The 16,705-nt window shown below is 43.3% G+C and overlaps 1 protein-coding gene across 3 annotated transcripts in view; it reads left to right on the top strand.

Annotated features, from left to right (window-relative positions):
* SGPP2 (sphingosine-1-phosphate phosphatase 2) overlaps nt 1–16,705 on the top strand; it is a 126,836-nt gene that overhangs the window by 48,828 nt on the left and 61,303 nt on the right. For 2 of the 3 annotated variants that reach the window (XM_057747248.1, XM_057747247.1), the window contains one exon: nt 2,695–2,853. In XM_057747248.1, the coding sequence (XP_057603231.1) occupies nt 2,695–2,853 (159 nt within the window). Of the gene's footprint in view, nt 1–642; nt 681–2,694; nt 2,854–16,705 lie in introns of those variants that run through there. The other variant, XM_057747249.1, reaches the window with a different exon arrangement.

The following is a 16,705-nucleotide window of genomic DNA, read 5'->3' as shown; positions in this document are numbered from 1 at the left end:
GAAATGACACAAGGGAGGGGTTTGACCATTGTTGCTAATGTTTGGCAAAAGTTTTCCTCCTAAAGCTTCAAAGCGGGACAGATTACCAAGTGTACCTGGCAGCTGGTGCTTTAAAATAACTAATCTTTACCTAAAAAGGGTCTCTTCACAGGATTTGCCCTGAGGATGTATGCCTGTTGGATGTATGTTTATAAAACAGAATCTGCAGAGATGAGTCCTCACATTAGATAATGAGAGACAGGAGGGAGGGAGGGGTGTGTCACTTACTTATTCATCACAGCCCCTTGACCTTGTTTTCCATGTCTTGGCAGAGAGGTGGAACAATCCACTTCCTTATTTAATTCATTTTGTGCATTAGTGTCTTTCCTCTCGAGGATGGATCCATTCCCTCTCCTTTGAATTCACTTAGAAGTAAAGTTCATCCCGGACGAGAGATGAACTTCTGGCTTACATTGTATGCTTACTGCTGACTAGTAACTTTCTCCCAGGTAACACCATGTACTGCTTGACTTGAGCCTGAATTTTTGAACTTAACCATGACTGGTTCACACGAATCCAGATGTACCTCCAGAGCTAAGGGCAGTGTCAACTTCCCCCTGACACACTGGCTCTGTGGGGGAGGTAGGGATGCTGGAATAAAATCGGGGACCTCTTAGGAGAAGGAAAGCAATGCCTCTTTGGTAGGTACCCACCGGTGTCAAGCACAGTTAATATTCTTGTAATTTCCAAGGTCATCTTTCTTTCTTTCTTGAGTATAAGAAGTACTCTTGGCCTTTTTCAAGGCTTCAAATACAATATTGCTTTAAAAATTAATTCCTGCAAATTATACTTTTTGGTACCCACCCACCCCCACCAGATAAGAGCTCCTTGAAGCTGGGCATCGTGTCGGCTCATCTGAATATTCTTGGTACCCAGCCTAAGTTGTGACTCATCCATCATAGGCACAGAATGAATATTTGCAGAGTAAATGCATGTAACTTATTCTCTGAATTCCCCTAGGGTTCAGGGACCTCAAACATTGTGTAAAAACAAACCAAAAAGCCAGACCTGCAAGACTCTTGACATTGTCACCCCTGTGATAAGGCTGCCTTTTTCTCCTCCTCATTTTTGGTACTGGCATTTTACTTTGATTTTATTTTTATAAAGTTTATGGCTTCCATCAGTGGCATTAAAACTACTTTTTAGATTCATTTAATGGGGTAACAATGCTTCTGTTTTTTACTTGTAACTATAATATCATAATGTAAGGACATACACCATATTTTTAAACAGATTATCCGCTTGTTCCTGTTTTAGTACCCTTAAGTCTTTTTTTTCCTCCCTGCCTACTACGAGGAAAATGGGGTGGGAAAGGATGGTAGAAAATGGGAGTGTATTTTAGCAGGCCCCACGTGTACGTGCTGAGTTACTTACACCATCACTGTAGTTGGCTGACTTGACGAGTCCCATTTAAAAGGTAAATTACAAACATTCATCAGCAAGTGATTTTTCTAAAGTCTTCGTATTAGTTAATCGCTTGTTGCTACAACAAATGACCACAAACTTAGTGGCTTAAAACAACACAGGTTTATTCTGTGGGTACAAAATGTATGGAGGTCAGAAGTCCAGAATCGTTCTTATGTGGCTGAAATCAAGGCATCAGCAGAGGTGTGTTCCTTTTGGAGCCTCAAGGAGAGGATCCTTTTCCTCGCTTTTTCCAGCTTCTAGAAGCCTCCTGCATCCCTTGACTCTCGGCTCCTTCCTCAATCTTCAGAGCCAACAATGTAGCATCTTTAAATCTTCTGACTCTTGACTCTTCTGCCTCCTTCTGTCTTTTAAAGATCTTAGGGATTACATTGAACCCACCTACATAATCCAGGGTAACCCCTCCATCTCGAAATCATTAATTACATCTGCAAAGCCCCTTTTGCTGTATAAGGTAACATAGTCACAGGTTCTAAGGATTAGGGTGTGGACATCTTTGGGGATATTCTCCTGCCTACCACAGTCATAGACCCACACAGTGTGCTAACAGTTTGCCTCCCTTGAGTTTCTAGCCTTCTGTGGACACAGGAGAAAGGTTTTGGCTTTTTTGTGTCCCTTCCCCTGATACTTCTATCTTGGATGTTACTAATTTAATTTTATGCAGAATTAACATCATCTGTGTTTGTGTGGACACATGGGGGTTGATAGATATTTGGTAACACAATGCTGTTAGCAGTGATACTATAATTACCCAAGGGGAGAGTAGGTAGCACCTTGGCAATTGAAACCCCTTGAGTCACAGATAGAGGGGTTTGTTTGTTTTGTTTTTGTTTCTTTGGGGTTTCTTTTTTGGCCGTACCTAGAGGCATGCGGGATCTTAGTTCCCCTGACCAAGGATCAAACCAGGGATCAAACCCCTGCAGTGGAAGCAAGGAGTCTTTGGACCGCCAGGGATATCCCTAGATAGAGGTTTTCATTTTTTAATTAATTTATTTTTAAAATATTTATTTGTCTGTGCTGGGTCTTAGTTGTGGCGTGGGGGATCTTTTAGTTGCTGCATGCATGTGGGATCTAGTTCCCTGACCAGAGATTGAACCCGGTCCCCCTGCACTGGGAGTGCAGAGCCCTAACCACTGGACCACCAGGAAAATCCCTAGATAGAGGCTTTTAAAACTTGCCTTACAGTGACCTGTTCAATGAACTCACAGACTTCTAACTTTTGTCTTTTAGGCTTATGTACAGAAGTACATTGTGAAGAATTATTTCTACTATTACCTATTCAGATTTTCAGCTGGTTTGGGACAGGAAGTGTTCTACATCACATTCCTTCCATTCGCTCACTGGAATATTGACCCTTATTTGTCCAGAAGACTGACCATCATATGGGTTGTAAGTATTTTTGTTACTTATGAACCAGTATTACTTCTACAGCAATTACCTGCTTTAGTATTGATGTACTCTGCATATATACTCTTTTTAAAAAACCACTTAGAGTTGAATTTCTACCTGGTTTACTTTGGGAAAATGAAAGAAAAAAATTTAAAGCTATGGGTGAATAAGACTAGGAGAGGGGAGACATGATTTGCAGAGAAAGGACCTTTCTGAAAACCCAAGAAGGGTCATAAAATGCCTCCTCCCAAGAGACCCCCTTTTAGTAAAATTTGATCAAAAACTGAAAATAGGAGCTGTGGACTAATAATTCCAAGTGGTATTAAGTGTAACTACTCCATATCCATTGGAGACACAAAAGCTCATGAGGCAGGGCAACTTCTTTGAGGGAGCTTCTAGTAGTATGGGGGCAGCTGGCGTACACACGAAAACCCACTGACAATTCCAAGTGGAGAGGTGGAACCCCTTCTGATTTTTTTTTAAGTATCTTTCTAGATTCCTTTTATATTATTTATTTATTTGGTTGCACCAGGTCTTAGTTGCAGCACACGGGCTCCTTAGTTGAGGCATGCATGCGGGATCTAGTTCCCTGACCAGGGATTGAGCCCCCTGCATTGGGAGCTCAGAGTCTTAATCACTGGGCCACCAGGGAAGTACCCACGTCTGATGGTTTTTCTGGGACCCTTTCATTTAACTTTGTTCAGGACCAAATAAGTTCTGATTTTTTTTTTAATTGGGGGAGATGGTGGATATTTGCAAGGCGTGCTGTGAGCATCTGGGCCCTGGGATCAGATAGGCCTGGGTTCACATGCAGCTCAGCCACTGTGCTTGTCTATGTGCCCTTGTCCTGAGCCTGTAAAACGGTGTTAGTAATGCATGTCATCCAGAAGACGTATAGGGTGTGGCCTGGCACATGGGAGGACCCTGCAGGTCACTGTAAGCACGGTGATGCATAGTGATGAGTCCAAGAAGGCGAAAGAGTCTTAAAAATCAACCAATTCTTAGGTCAAGGATTGTTTAGCCAGGAGAGGGGGCTTCAGGAACAAGGCTGCTAGCATGGCTGTTTCCCTAACTCAAGATTCTGCCCTAAAAACAGAGCTTCAGAAGTGCCTGCTCAAGGAGTATTCTAGATTCCACATATAAACAATATCATATGGTATTTGTCTTTCTCTTTCTGACTTACTTCACTTAGTGTGATAATCTCTAGTTGCATCCATGTTGCTGCAAATGGCATTATTTTGTTCTTTTTTATGGCTGAGTGATATTCCATTGTATATATGCACCACACCTTCTTTATCCATGAACCTCTCTACAAAACAGAAACAGACTCACAGACATAGAGAACAGACTTGTGACTGCCAGGGGGAGGGGGTGAGAGAGGGAAGGACTGGGAGTCTGGGATTAGCAGATTTAAACTATTATATATAGGATGGATAAAAACCAAGGTCCTACCGTATAGCACAGGGAATGCTATTCAATATCCTGTGATAAACCATAATGGAAAAGAATATAAAAAGATGTCTATATGTGTATAACTGAGTCACTTTGCTGGACAGCAGAGATTGGCAGAAGATTGTAAATCAACTATACTTCCATTTAGAAAAGTAAATTAGATTCCCTCTTGCAAGAGCACCGGAATTACAACTAACTGCTGAACAGTCATCAACAGAAAGACACTGGAACTCACCAAAAAAGACACCCCACATCCAGAGACAAAGGAGAAGCTGCAATGAGACGGTAGGAGGGGTGCAATCGCGTTAAAATCAAATCCCATAAATGCTAGTAGGGTGACTCACAAACTGGAGAACAGTTATACTGCAGAAGTCCACCCACTAAAGTGAGGGTTCTGAGCCCCACGTCAGGCTTCCCAACCTGGGAGTCCAGCAAAGGGAGGAGGAATCCCCAGAGAATCAGACCCTGAAAGCCAGCGGGATTTGATTGCAGGACCTCCACAGGACTGGTGGAAACAGAGACTCCACTGTTGGAGGGCACACAAAAAAGTGTGCTCACCAGGACCCAGGGGGAAGGAGCAGTGACCTGATAAGGAGACTGAACCAGACCTACCTTCTGGTGCTGGAGGGTTGCCTGCAGAGGTGGGGGGCAGCTGTGGCTCACCGAGGAGACAGGGGCACTGGCAGCAGGGGTTTTGGGAAGTGCTTATTGGTGTGAGCCCTCCCAGAGTCCGCCATTAGCCCCACCAAAGAGCCTGTGGGCTCCAGCGCTAGGTGGCCTCAGGCCAAACAACCAATAAGGTGCGAACACAGCCCTACCCATTGGCAGACAAGCAGATTAAAGCTTTACTGAGCTCTGCCCACCCAGCCCTACCCACCATCAGTCCCTCCCATGAGGAAGCACACAGGAGCCTCCTAGATAGCTTCCTCCACAAGAGGCCAGACAGCAGTATCAAGCAGTATCAGCAGTATTTCATCTTGCAAAACTGAAAACCACAGCCACAGAAAGATAGAGAAAATGAAAAAGCAGAGGACTTTGTACCAGATGAAGGGACAGGATAAAGCCCCAGAAAAACAACTGAATGAAGAGGAGATAGGCACCCTTCCAGAAAAAGAATTCAGAATAATGATAGTGAAGATGATCCAGGACTTTGAAAAAAGACTGGATGCAAAGATTGAAAAGTTTACCAAAGACCTAGAAGAATTAAAGAGTAAACAAACAGAGATATGCAACACAATAACGGAAATGAAAAATACACTAGAAGGAACCAATAACAGATTAAAGGAGGCAGAAGGGCGAATAAGTGACCTGAAAGACAGAATGCTGATAATCACTGATACAGAAAAGAATCAAGAAAAAAGAATGAAAAGAACTGAAGACAGCCTAAGATACCTCTGGGACAATGTTAAATGCACCAACATTCGCATTATAGGGGTCCCAGAAGGAGATGAGAGAGAGAAAGGACCTTAGAAAATACTGGAAGAGATTATAGTTGAAAACTTCCCTAACATGGGAAAGGAAATAGCTACCCAAGTCCAGGAAGCGCAGAGAGTCCCAGGCAGGATAAATCCAAGGAGAAACACGCCAAGACATATAGTAGTCAAGCTGACAAAAATGAAAGACAGAGAAATGTTATTAAAAGCAACAAGGGAAAAACGACAAATAACATACAGGGGAACTCCCATAAGGTTAACAGTTGATTTCTCAGCAGAAACTCTGCAAGCCAGAAGGGAGTGGCATGATATATTTCAAGTGATGGAAGGGAAGAACCTACAACCAAGAATACTCTACCCAGCAAGGATCTCATTCAGATTCGATGGAGAAATCAAAAGCTTTAGAGACAAGTGACAGCTAAGAGAATTCAGCACCACCAAACCAGCCCTACAACAAATGCTAAAGGAACTTCTCTAAGCAGGAAACATAAGAGAAGAGAAGGACCTACTAAAACAAAAACAAAACAATTAAGAAAATAGTGATAGGAACATACATATCAATAATTACCTTGAATGTAAATGGACTAAATGCACCAACCAGAAGACACGGACTGGCTGAATGGATACAAAAACAAGACCCATATATATGCTGTCTCAAGAGACCCACTTCAGACCTAGGCACACATACAGACTGAAAGTGAGGGGATGGCAAAAGATATTCCATGCAAATGAAAATCAAAAGAAAGCTGGAGTAGCAATACTCATATCAGATAAAATAGACTTTAAAATGAAAAATGTTACAAGAGACAAGACAGGACATTACATAAAGATCAAGGGATCCATCCAAGAAGAGGAGATAATTGTAAATATCTATGCACCCAATATAGGAGCCCCTCAATCCATAAGGCAAATGCTAACAACTATGAAAGAGGAAATGCAAGGCAGAAATAGAGACACAGGTGTAGAGAACGAACACATGGACACCAAGTGGGGAAAGCGGGGAGGGTTGCGGGCGAATGAATTGGGAGATTGGGATACCAAATTGTACACTCTAAATATATGCTGTTTATTGTCTGTTAACTGTATCTCAATAAAAGTTCTTAAAAAAAAAAAAAGTAAATTAAAAAAAAAAGATTTAGAGAAAAAAAAAGTGCCTGGTTGTATGCAAAGGAGGCAGGGTTCTCAGGTGGCGTAGCTGCACCTGTGGGGCTTTTATTTTTCTCCTTTGTAGATCAAGTGAGAGGGGTCTTGATCAGGAGCTATAAGCACAGGTGTCCTGAAAGGCAGGGGAGAGAAATAAAGCAGCGAGGTGCTGGGTGGGAGGGCTGGTGGGTGGCGGGCACCTCGGGACACTGGGAGTGGCTACCCCTCGCCTCTATCTGTGCCCGAGAGAGGGAAGACAGGCTGGGGTTGTCACATCTCTTTTTCATGTGAAATCTTTAAATGTAGGCTTACATTTTATTTATTTATATTTAAAGATTTATTTTTTTTATTATTTCTTTTTGGCTGCATTGGGTCTTCGTTGCTGCACATGGTCTTTCTCTACTTGCAAAGAACAGGGGCTAGTCTTCGTGGCGGTCCGCGGGCTTCTCATTTAGGCTTACATTTTAAAAGCTTTCTATGCCAGTTGAACAGAGAATCCTTGAAGTCTGAACTTCCGAGTCCTGGTTTGAAGCCTCTGGCCTTGAGGACAGCTAAGGTCTCTCGGGTTTATGGTTAGGCTTATTTGGCCCCAAATTTTTCCTGACTGTTTGCTCATTTTCTCTCTCAAACTACAAGCCACTGTATCCTTTCTCCATCCCTGTCTCCTCACCAGCCCTCTCCTGAAATCTAGCTCTGTCTCAAAGTACGATCCGATGAGAATCTGCAAGAGCACAGGCATCTTGCAAAAGATGAACATAGTGCAGTTGTTCCTCTCCTCTTGGAAGTGGCTTCCATTCCTGCAGAGCGGTGATGTCCATTGGAGCAGCTGGGGGAGGAGAGAGAGGGAGCGGGGAGCACTCCTTCTGTTCTTAGAATGCGAAAATGCACCCAAGACTGGTGGTGCTTGAGCTTTTCTTGTACTTTATTTTTTGAGATACAGAAAAAACCCCCCAAATCCAGCTTACGGTGCTTTGGGGTAAATGATACAAAATACTTCTGTAATAACCTGGGAATATCTCTTACAGTGTACAGTCAACTCGAGGCCAATTATCTCGCCCGCTGAAGGTGGAAAGCTTTTCCTGAGGGGCTGGGAAGATCTTTGGACCCGATGGGAGGCCGTGGTTAGGGGACTTCGATTGCTGTTATGGGCTGCTCATTTCCACTTTGGAGTCCTTATTTTAAAGTGCTCAAAGGATTTTCCGTTTGAGGTAGCATTAGCGGTCTTTTGTCAGAGAGTGGGCAAATAAAGTCTTTAGCAGAGAGAGGAAAGAGCAACCTTTGAGTATGCAATTTGTCCTGAGCCTTGGCGACCTGTTGTTTGCTTTTAAAAATGGGTGCATGGTGGGGTCCACAAGGCCCCCGTGCAGAGAGGTGTGTGATTTGTATCAGTGAGGCAGTGTGTGCATTCGTGGCAGTTCCTGGTGGAGAGCATAGTGGCTGGTCCAAGGAGGGGATGGAGGAAGGGAAGGAAGAAGGAGCAGAGGGAGAGAGGGAGAGGTTGGGGGAGGGGGAGGGTTGAGAGCTGGGAAGGTGTTTGCTCTGTGCTCTGCTGCAGGGGATAATAACGAGAGAGGCATAGTTTGGCCCCAGTGTTGAAATGGGTGGAGGGAAGGGAAATCCCTGATGTGCTGGGAGTTGGGAGAGAAGGAGGGGAGACGGGTGAGATTCTTTTGGACAATCAGCTTCCTGCTGAGGCAGCCTGTCTCCTGTTAAGGGTTATCCCTGAATTAGTGGCTGCCTCTTTAAGAGGTGAGGATGAAGAAATGTAAATGATGTAAGGGGCAGAATTTGAAGTCCCCTAACGTCTTTTCTCACCTGAAATCCTTTGGAAGGCAGCTCTGTTCAAGGGGGCCAGACCTCTTGACCCATTTCGTATTAATTCGACAGTTGTCATTGGATGAAGTCTCAATAGGCTTTATTGCTTTTAAAAACAGTCTGTCATGTCCGAGGTGACTCATTCTATCTGAAGTAGCTTAGAATTCATGGTTGTATTTACCACTTCCTCCTCACCCCTGCGATTCCTCCTCCCATCTGTTGCACCTCTTCTATTGCTTTTGTTGGCCTCTGTGCTGATTATCTTATTTGATCTTCATAACAATGGGTTGGTATCATTTTCATCTTTTTGCAGATTGGGATAGTGATACTTCAAATAATAATAATAAGCCGTGTTATATTACACGTTGAGGGCTTAGTATATATGCCACGCACTGTAATAGTGCTTTGTATATTTTACCTAATTTAATCCTGCAAGCAATCCTGAGACGTGATTACTGCCAGCCCATTTCACAGAAACTGACATGTAGAAAGGCTCACATTGGATGACAGCGGATTTGATCCTGTCCCCTAAGGCTTGTTGTGCTAGAGAGGCCTGCCCTTGTTGTTTCTTAGAAGAACACAGCTGAACATGAAGGGCATTCACTGTTGATTTTTGTTTTTTTTAAGAGATTTTGAAGCTGAGGCTTTAAGCATTCAAACGACCTGCCCAAGGTTCTCTTCCGTTGCGAATTTGCTGTGATTGTATTTCAGGTTTGCCTGTATGGCATTTATTAACTCTCTCTACTATTTAAGTGTCTTCTATAGAACTTTCTTGACAAGTCAAAGGTATTTTATCGCAGAAAACTTAGATAAGCTTTTGTTAAATTAGCTGAAAACATCAATGAGGTATTTTCTTCTTCTGTCACTTATCAAGGTTTTTAACCTGTCAACAGATTCAATAGAATCTTTGACCTTGGGACAGAAAAGGCCATGAATGGTTTATTCATTAGATGCTCATAAAGAGATGTTGTAGATGGTGCTTCAGAAGGAGTCACCGTCCAACTGATCTCCTGGCTTCCATTTTGGTGTGGTGACAGCCTGACCAAAAAGAAAATAAAAGAATATTTTTTGTGTCTTAAAAAGGTTAGAGGCAATTTCATTGAAACTGCATGGTGTTCAGCTTTGTAACATGAGGCAAAATCTCACTTTTTGCTAAATAAGGTTATTCTCCATTTTGTAAAATAGCAATGCAAATATCAGTACCGCAATTGAGCCTCGGAAGGCTCATTTTCTCTGTTCTTATGATATTTCTGTCCTGCCTCTTCACAGACACTGCATGAAATTCAAGATGAGATGTGAGAAAAAATTGAGAAATGTATTGATAGACAAAATTAAAAATAGGGGGCATACACATAGAATGGGAGATGAATGCCTCGTCCAAAGTTGAGCCGTGAATTTATCTTTCAACTTTGTCTTGAATGTGTCTTTAAACTTTGTCTGGACCAAATTCAAATGAAATGACATTATTCGCTAGCGAATGACAGGCTTGCTCCTAAGAGCGGAAATCTTCTCCAGACACATAAGATTGATGGAATCATGAAAGATAGTGATGCATGTGGCTAAATTATTTTCCTAGGAATGTTGTTTGTTCTCAGGACCCCTGAGCAGCTGTGTTAGAGTACTCACTTTGACTCTTCCTCATAACCTTTGCGTGTTCTCATTTTTTAAATCCTTGCTGATTAAACTGATGAAAAATGGTATCTACGTTAATTTTCACCTTTTTAGTGAAGATGAAAATATTTTTCAGATTTTCATCAGCCATTTGTGTTAACTCTTGTGAATTGTCTGTCTCTTGAGTATATTTTAAAGGGGCTTTAATTTTTTAATTGCTTTTCACGAGTTGTTAACATAAGATGATATTGAACTATTGATTTTCCATGTCTCAGAGACAGTGTGTCTTTATACATAAGATTGTTAGAAGTTGAAGATTTTGAGAAATGGTATGTAAATGGTATTTACTGTATCATCAATAGTGGCCTAAGAAAATCCCTTAAAATCGAATTTCAGTGCTTTTATGCTGGGTGTTCAGTTTAGTTTAGGCACAGACCTCACCACTCCCTGTTGCCTTACCTTTTGTGACCTCCCTGGCCCCTTTAAGACATTTGAATTTGGGACTCTGTCTTCAGGCACACGATGTTTCTGTTCTGCAGTTTCCCTGGCCATAAACTAGCTTTCTCAGGGGCAACCAGCCCTTAGAAATCCTGATTCTTGCTGCCTGAACTCCAGTAAGGTTAAAATTTCTCTTGGAGTTTTTCCTTGCCTTTTCCCCCCATTTGTAAACACTAATACCAAAGGATACAGTCCCCACCATTCTAACCATGTGAGGTTATTTTTAAGTAATTGTCATCCTATTCACACTATTCTTATAGTTTTTCTGATTGTTGAAGCTCTGGTTGAAGGCCCTGGTTGCTTCTGGGAGTTTCCAAGCAGGGTTAATCTCTCTTCTAATAATTCTTGGGGTTTTTTTGTTTTTGTTTAAGTTCCCTCAGTCTATTTTAATTCATGGCTTTTGATGAACTCCTTGAATGGAAACGAGTGTACTGTTGGGGGAGGAGGACTACTTCTACCTTTATAAGCAGCTTTGAGGTTTGGTCAGAGGTTTCTGATCCTAAAATACCATGAAAGGAACATGAGGCTGATGTTTATATGGTGTTCTTTGGTTTCCACTCAAACTAGCTCAGGAAAGGGGATTTGTTGTAAAGTTATGAGGAATCCCATGGGAGCCAGAACCTCACAGGGGCTTATGCCAGTGAACAGCTTGGTTTCTGCTACAATTAAGCAGTGACTCCAAGGATCTGCTTCTGTGCCTCCTGCTGCTAGCTGGTAGCTTCCTGTCTTTTAGTTCAGAGTTCCAAGACAACCTGACCCAGCTCACTGTGTAGCACAACTCCATCCATCTCTGGCCAATGCGTATATGGACCATATTTGGTCCAAGCAGCTGTGTTGTGGGTGGGGATAGACAATTAATTGGGGCACAGGTTGAAATATCAAGAGATTTGGACTATAATCCAGGCAGTGAAACCTTGCTCAAGGCAATTCATGATTCTGGCCTGTAGCATCCCTAGCTTCAAAGTGAAAGGACCCAGCTAGAGAATTTTTGGAAGCATATAACATGCTCATGACTCTTCTTTATATGTTCGCTGTGTGACACTTAAGAGATCCACCCATGGCATGAGTAAGAAGGCAGAGAGTTAAACACTGGGGGGGTGGGGGTGGGGGGTAGAGGGGATAATATTAAAAAAGAAAAAAGTATGTCCTCTGTTTGCAGAGCAAATGCTAATGTGGTTTTACATGTTTCGTCTTGTGCTGTGAACCCGTCAATATTAGACAGTATATTAGAAATGCATATCAAATCCACTGCTAAATAGTTGCTAGATGGTCTGCTGTTGTGTTCAGTGTGATTGAAGGAACACTTTAAAAAGAAATGCTGAATTGCTTGGTGAATATAGATTCCATTTTCTTGTACTCTCAAAATCCCGGCGATAAGGAAGTCATAACAGCAGAAGATTCCTCTTGGCAGATCCTTCTGTTCCTACTCTTCCAAGTCAAATTAACTTATGTTGGAGAGCTTGAATTTAAAATGATGGGTTTTACATCTCTCACGTTCTGATTATTGAAAGCTAGCTAGCTGATCTCTGCATTACAAAGCAGACCCAAAATTGACATTTAAATTGTGCCTACAATCTAGTGTCTAACTACGGCAGAGTCTAGGGTATTATTTTATAAACAGTTCCATAAATTGGTTAAGAGGCAGCTTTGTGATAACATGTCTAAATGCAGTCGTGTCTCTTTGGATGTGGGCAGGCTGCCATCTGGCTGTATCACAGGGGAGTCTGAGACGTGGTAAGAAAGGAGGGCAAAGCAGCCTGTCCCATCCCTGTAATTCACAACCCCCAGACAGGGGTCAATTTTAGTGCCAAAAGATGACTTTTAATGTGATTATCTCCTAATCCTCTGTTTAAACCACTACCACGTTCACTTCAAAAGATTGCCCTGCTTGTAAAATTGGTTCTTGCTTGAGATTAATGAGTCTTGAAACGTATTCAACAATGGCCAGACTGTAACCCTCACTAACTTGCATTGAATGAAATGGAATTAGGCGTCAGAGATTCTGCCCAGTTCCTCTGAAGTAGAATCTTGTAATTTAGCCTTAGTTAAATATTAAGTAAATGTCTCTAGGGGGTTTGTTATACAAACTGTATTGGTTTGGTTTTAAAACACAATAAGGAAATGTTTTGGTTTTAGTGTAGGTTTAAAAAAAAAGAAGAACCTTGAAAACTAGACTCAACAGATTTGGATCTAATTATCACCATCATTACCTGAAAAATGATCTGTTCCCCCCCCCCCCCACTTTTTTGATGACAACTGGAGAATGTGCCCACATTCTTCCCTAAATTTTCGGCCATCTCACCCCCACTACAGTCCCTATTCTCAACCCCCTAAGACTTGCAATGCTGGTTTTTGGTTTCAGTTTTGTTTTGTTTGTTTGTGTATGTATTTATTGGTTGTGTTGGGTCTTCGTTGCAGTGCGAGGGCTTCTCATTGAGGTCGCTTCTCTTGTTGTGGAGGACAGGCTCTAGGCGTGTGGGCTTCAGTAGTTGCAGCTCACAGGCTCAGTAGTTGTGGCACACAGACTTTGTTGCTCTGTGGCATGTGGGATCTTCCCAGCCCAGGGACTGAACCCATGTCCCCTGCATTGGCAGGTGGATTCTTAACTACTGCGCCACCAGGGAAGTCCCTGGTTTTGTTTTGATTGAGCAGAATTGTAATCCTCCCGCATGGAGACCAGCACCCCTTGACTCTCGCCCCCAGGCATCACTTCTAAATGCTTCGCTTCATTTATCTCTGAATGTGTGATTACTTTCAAGTTTAGCTAGGTATGAGATTGTTTGAGACACCAGGAGCCTGGAGGCAGGATATCTTTAAGGATGAAATTAGTTTGGTTCTGCCAAGACAATGCAAAAAAAAAAAAATTTAAACATTTCATACAGAGTTTGGTTGTGCAGTTAGTCCTTCTCCTCTCCCTTTGATTTTATCATAGCTTTTAATGTCTTATCAAGAGAAACAAATAGACTTTGCCAAGTTACATCCAGATCAGAAACCAAGGCACATCCGGCAGGGGCCTCAGGAGTTCACTTTCTGAATTCAGCTGGAGTCTAGGACCAGGCCTGAGGCTGCGCTGCCCCACTGCCTGCAGTCAAATCAGCCCCTGGGGGTCTTTAGACAAGCACCCTTCTGAACTGGACCTAGTCCCAGTTTCTCTCCCATTCATTTGTAAAACAAAAGGAAAGAAAATTGAGCTAGTCAATAGGCCACAGGGGCCTTTACTTTCAGAGGAAATTTTCAAATAAAATCTTAACAATGCTCTGTTTTTTTAACCGATCAATTCCGTTTGCAAAGCTGCATTCTTGAATGGGTATGATTCTCACAGCAGCAGCTTCTGAGCCTCCTCCACCTGCCAGCTGCTTTGCATGCAAGAACCCCATTTCACAGGTGAGAAAACTGAAATCCAAAGTGTAGTTAAGTGATTTACCCAAGGGGACACATTTAGTAAGAATAGGTACATCTGTCTCTCAACCCCATCGATTCCTTTCCACTGCACCATGTTACCTCAAATGGCTAAATTCTACATTTTCCCCCCAACCCAATTGTTCAGAAATGTGCTTGGCCTGTTTGGTTGGAAAGGCTCCATATATCATCACAGTCCCCTTAGCAAGTGCCCTATATATGTGCAGCAGACACGTCGTCACAGGTTCCCTAGGCATTTATCTTGCAGTTCTCTGTGCTGGGTCCCTTGTGTCCCCGCCCCCCTTGTTAGGCTGTGTGTCCCAGACTCTTTACCCTCCCCAGAAGGCCAGGGCATTACAGGGACCTGGGAGGGGAGGAGGGCTTTGGTGCCTTTGTTGGGGGCAGGGAGTAGGGGAAGGCCTGAGGAGGCTGCCTGCTGACCCTGCCAGCTTGTCAAGCCGAGGCCCACACTCTACTTCCTTGTCCTATTTTGCAAAGAGCCTAGTGGAAGAGGAGTGAGGCTAAGATCGGCCTTTGTCCTATGAGATGAGGATTTGACCCTCCAGGGACTGTCCTTGCCGGAAGGGCTTCCGGTGGAGTGGGGAGGAGCCTTGCACCGCTCAGCAGCTCTTCCGCAGGATTAGGAGGTAGCCCCTGTGCCGAGAAGGGGAAGGAAAGGTTTTTGCCGGCTAAGTGCTCTACCAGTTTATAGCTGGAAAGGCCATACTGTATTTTGGCCTCTGGAATTTTCTGGAAGCTTGAGAGGTAATAGAGAAACCCAGTCTTGTTAACCTAATGGCGGTCACCTCTCTGCTTCCCTCTCCTCTCTCTGGTACAGCCCTGTGGCTTCCCCAGGTGCACCCTTTGCAGCCCCTTCTCCCCAGTGCAGACAACAGCCTTGACCTCCATTCCTTTCCTTCCAGGCCCAGATGCCAGTCAGGCTCTGTTGCACCAGTGGCCTCCGTGGGCATGGGGGCCGGGAGGCATTGTGTTTGCTTGGGGGGAGTTGGCCCTCAGCCATCTGCAGATTCATCGGGGAAACTGAGGCTTCCTGGTGAAAGTTGGAGTCCATCCTCTCTCTGCTTGCACAACAGGCCAATAAATTGGAGAGGTGTTGAGGCAAGGAATATGACTTTATTCGGAAAGTCCACAGACCGAGAAGATGGCAGACTAATGTCTCAAAACAGCCATCTTATTGCTGTCTGGATGCCAGTTTCTTTTATAGAATCAGAGAGGGAAGTAAAGTAAAAAGGCAGAATAGAGAGGGAGAGGCAAGTAAAGGAAGTGAGGAAGTAAAGTAAAAAGGGCCATCAGTCTTGCAAAACATCCCCTGGAATGGCCAGCCTAGGGGAGGGGATGTGTTAATTTCTTCTTTCTCATGGCCATTCACAGGTGGGCAGGCTTATAATAATAACCAAAGCAACAAAAAGCAAAGGGTAATAATGTCAAAGAAACAGATCCAACATGGAGTCAGAATTGGCTCTTCCCTGTTACCCTCTGACCCAGGGTGCCCTCTCTCTTTGGCCACTTGCCTCCTGCAGCCGCCCTGGTGGTGCCCAAGGCGCAGCCTCAGGGCTCTCCTTGACGGGTGTGTGCCCTTATTATGTCCTCTGTGAGGCTGAGTGAATATATCATTTTCGAGGAGCCACAGTCTAGCTGCTTATGAGTAAATAACACGGTAAAGTTCATAAACGTGCACAGAGCTTCTGTGCCAGCCTTCAAGATGATGACAGCTCTCTGTGCAGCCATAGTCATCTTACTGAGTCCCGACTGGGTGCTGGACACGGGGCTGTGGACCCTGTAAACCTTATGGAGTGAGGGATAGGCACTATTATTCTCATTATAAAGGTGAGGAAGCAACATGAAAGCCAGCCAAGTTGATGTAGCCAGCAGGGAGTGGACTCTGGATTTGAGCCCATGACTGTCTGATTCCAGAATCCTGGCTATGAATCACTGCCCTCGCTAACCTTTTTCCTTAATTGTGTTAAATAGAGTTGGGCTTTTTTGTATATTAAACATGCCCAGGTAATTTTATTTTTCATTTTACAAGTAGTGAACTGTGTTAATAAAAAATTGAGAAAAGAAGAAAAAGTTCCCTAAATCCTACCTCATTTGTTGACTTGAGGGTGCTTCCTCTTCTCCCTCTGTCTGTGTGCCTGCCTGTCTATGCACTTGTTTGCTCACAGGACACAGTGTATATGCTACTTTGTGGTAAATGGTTTGATAGAACATGAAGCATGACTTGGGGTTCATGGCACATATCTAAGAAAAAAGGGGAATGACGCTGGGGGTAACTCACAAATCTTTTAACTATAAAGGAATAACTGAATCAAAGGATAGTTTCATTAGTTTAAGAATTAGAAGACTTGGATTCTAATCCAAGTGAGAATCGCTCTGCCTCTATGTTACGTGGCATATGTTTTAGTAAAATAGAAGGAGACGCCTTGGAGCGGGGGATCATAAATGCTGGCTGTTGTAGGTCGATAATCAGTTAGTCCAGA

Source organism: Hippopotamus amphibius, chromosome 8, assembly GCF_030028045.1.
Source record: "Hippopotamus amphibius kiboko isolate mHipAmp2 chromosome 8, mHipAmp2.hap2, whole genome shotgun sequence".
Lineage (NCBI taxonomy): Eukaryota > Metazoa > Chordata > Mammalia > Artiodactyla > Hippopotamidae > Hippopotamus > Hippopotamus amphibius.
Note: the sequence above shows the minus strand (reverse complement) of the source record. Positions and strands in the feature narration are given on the sequence as shown.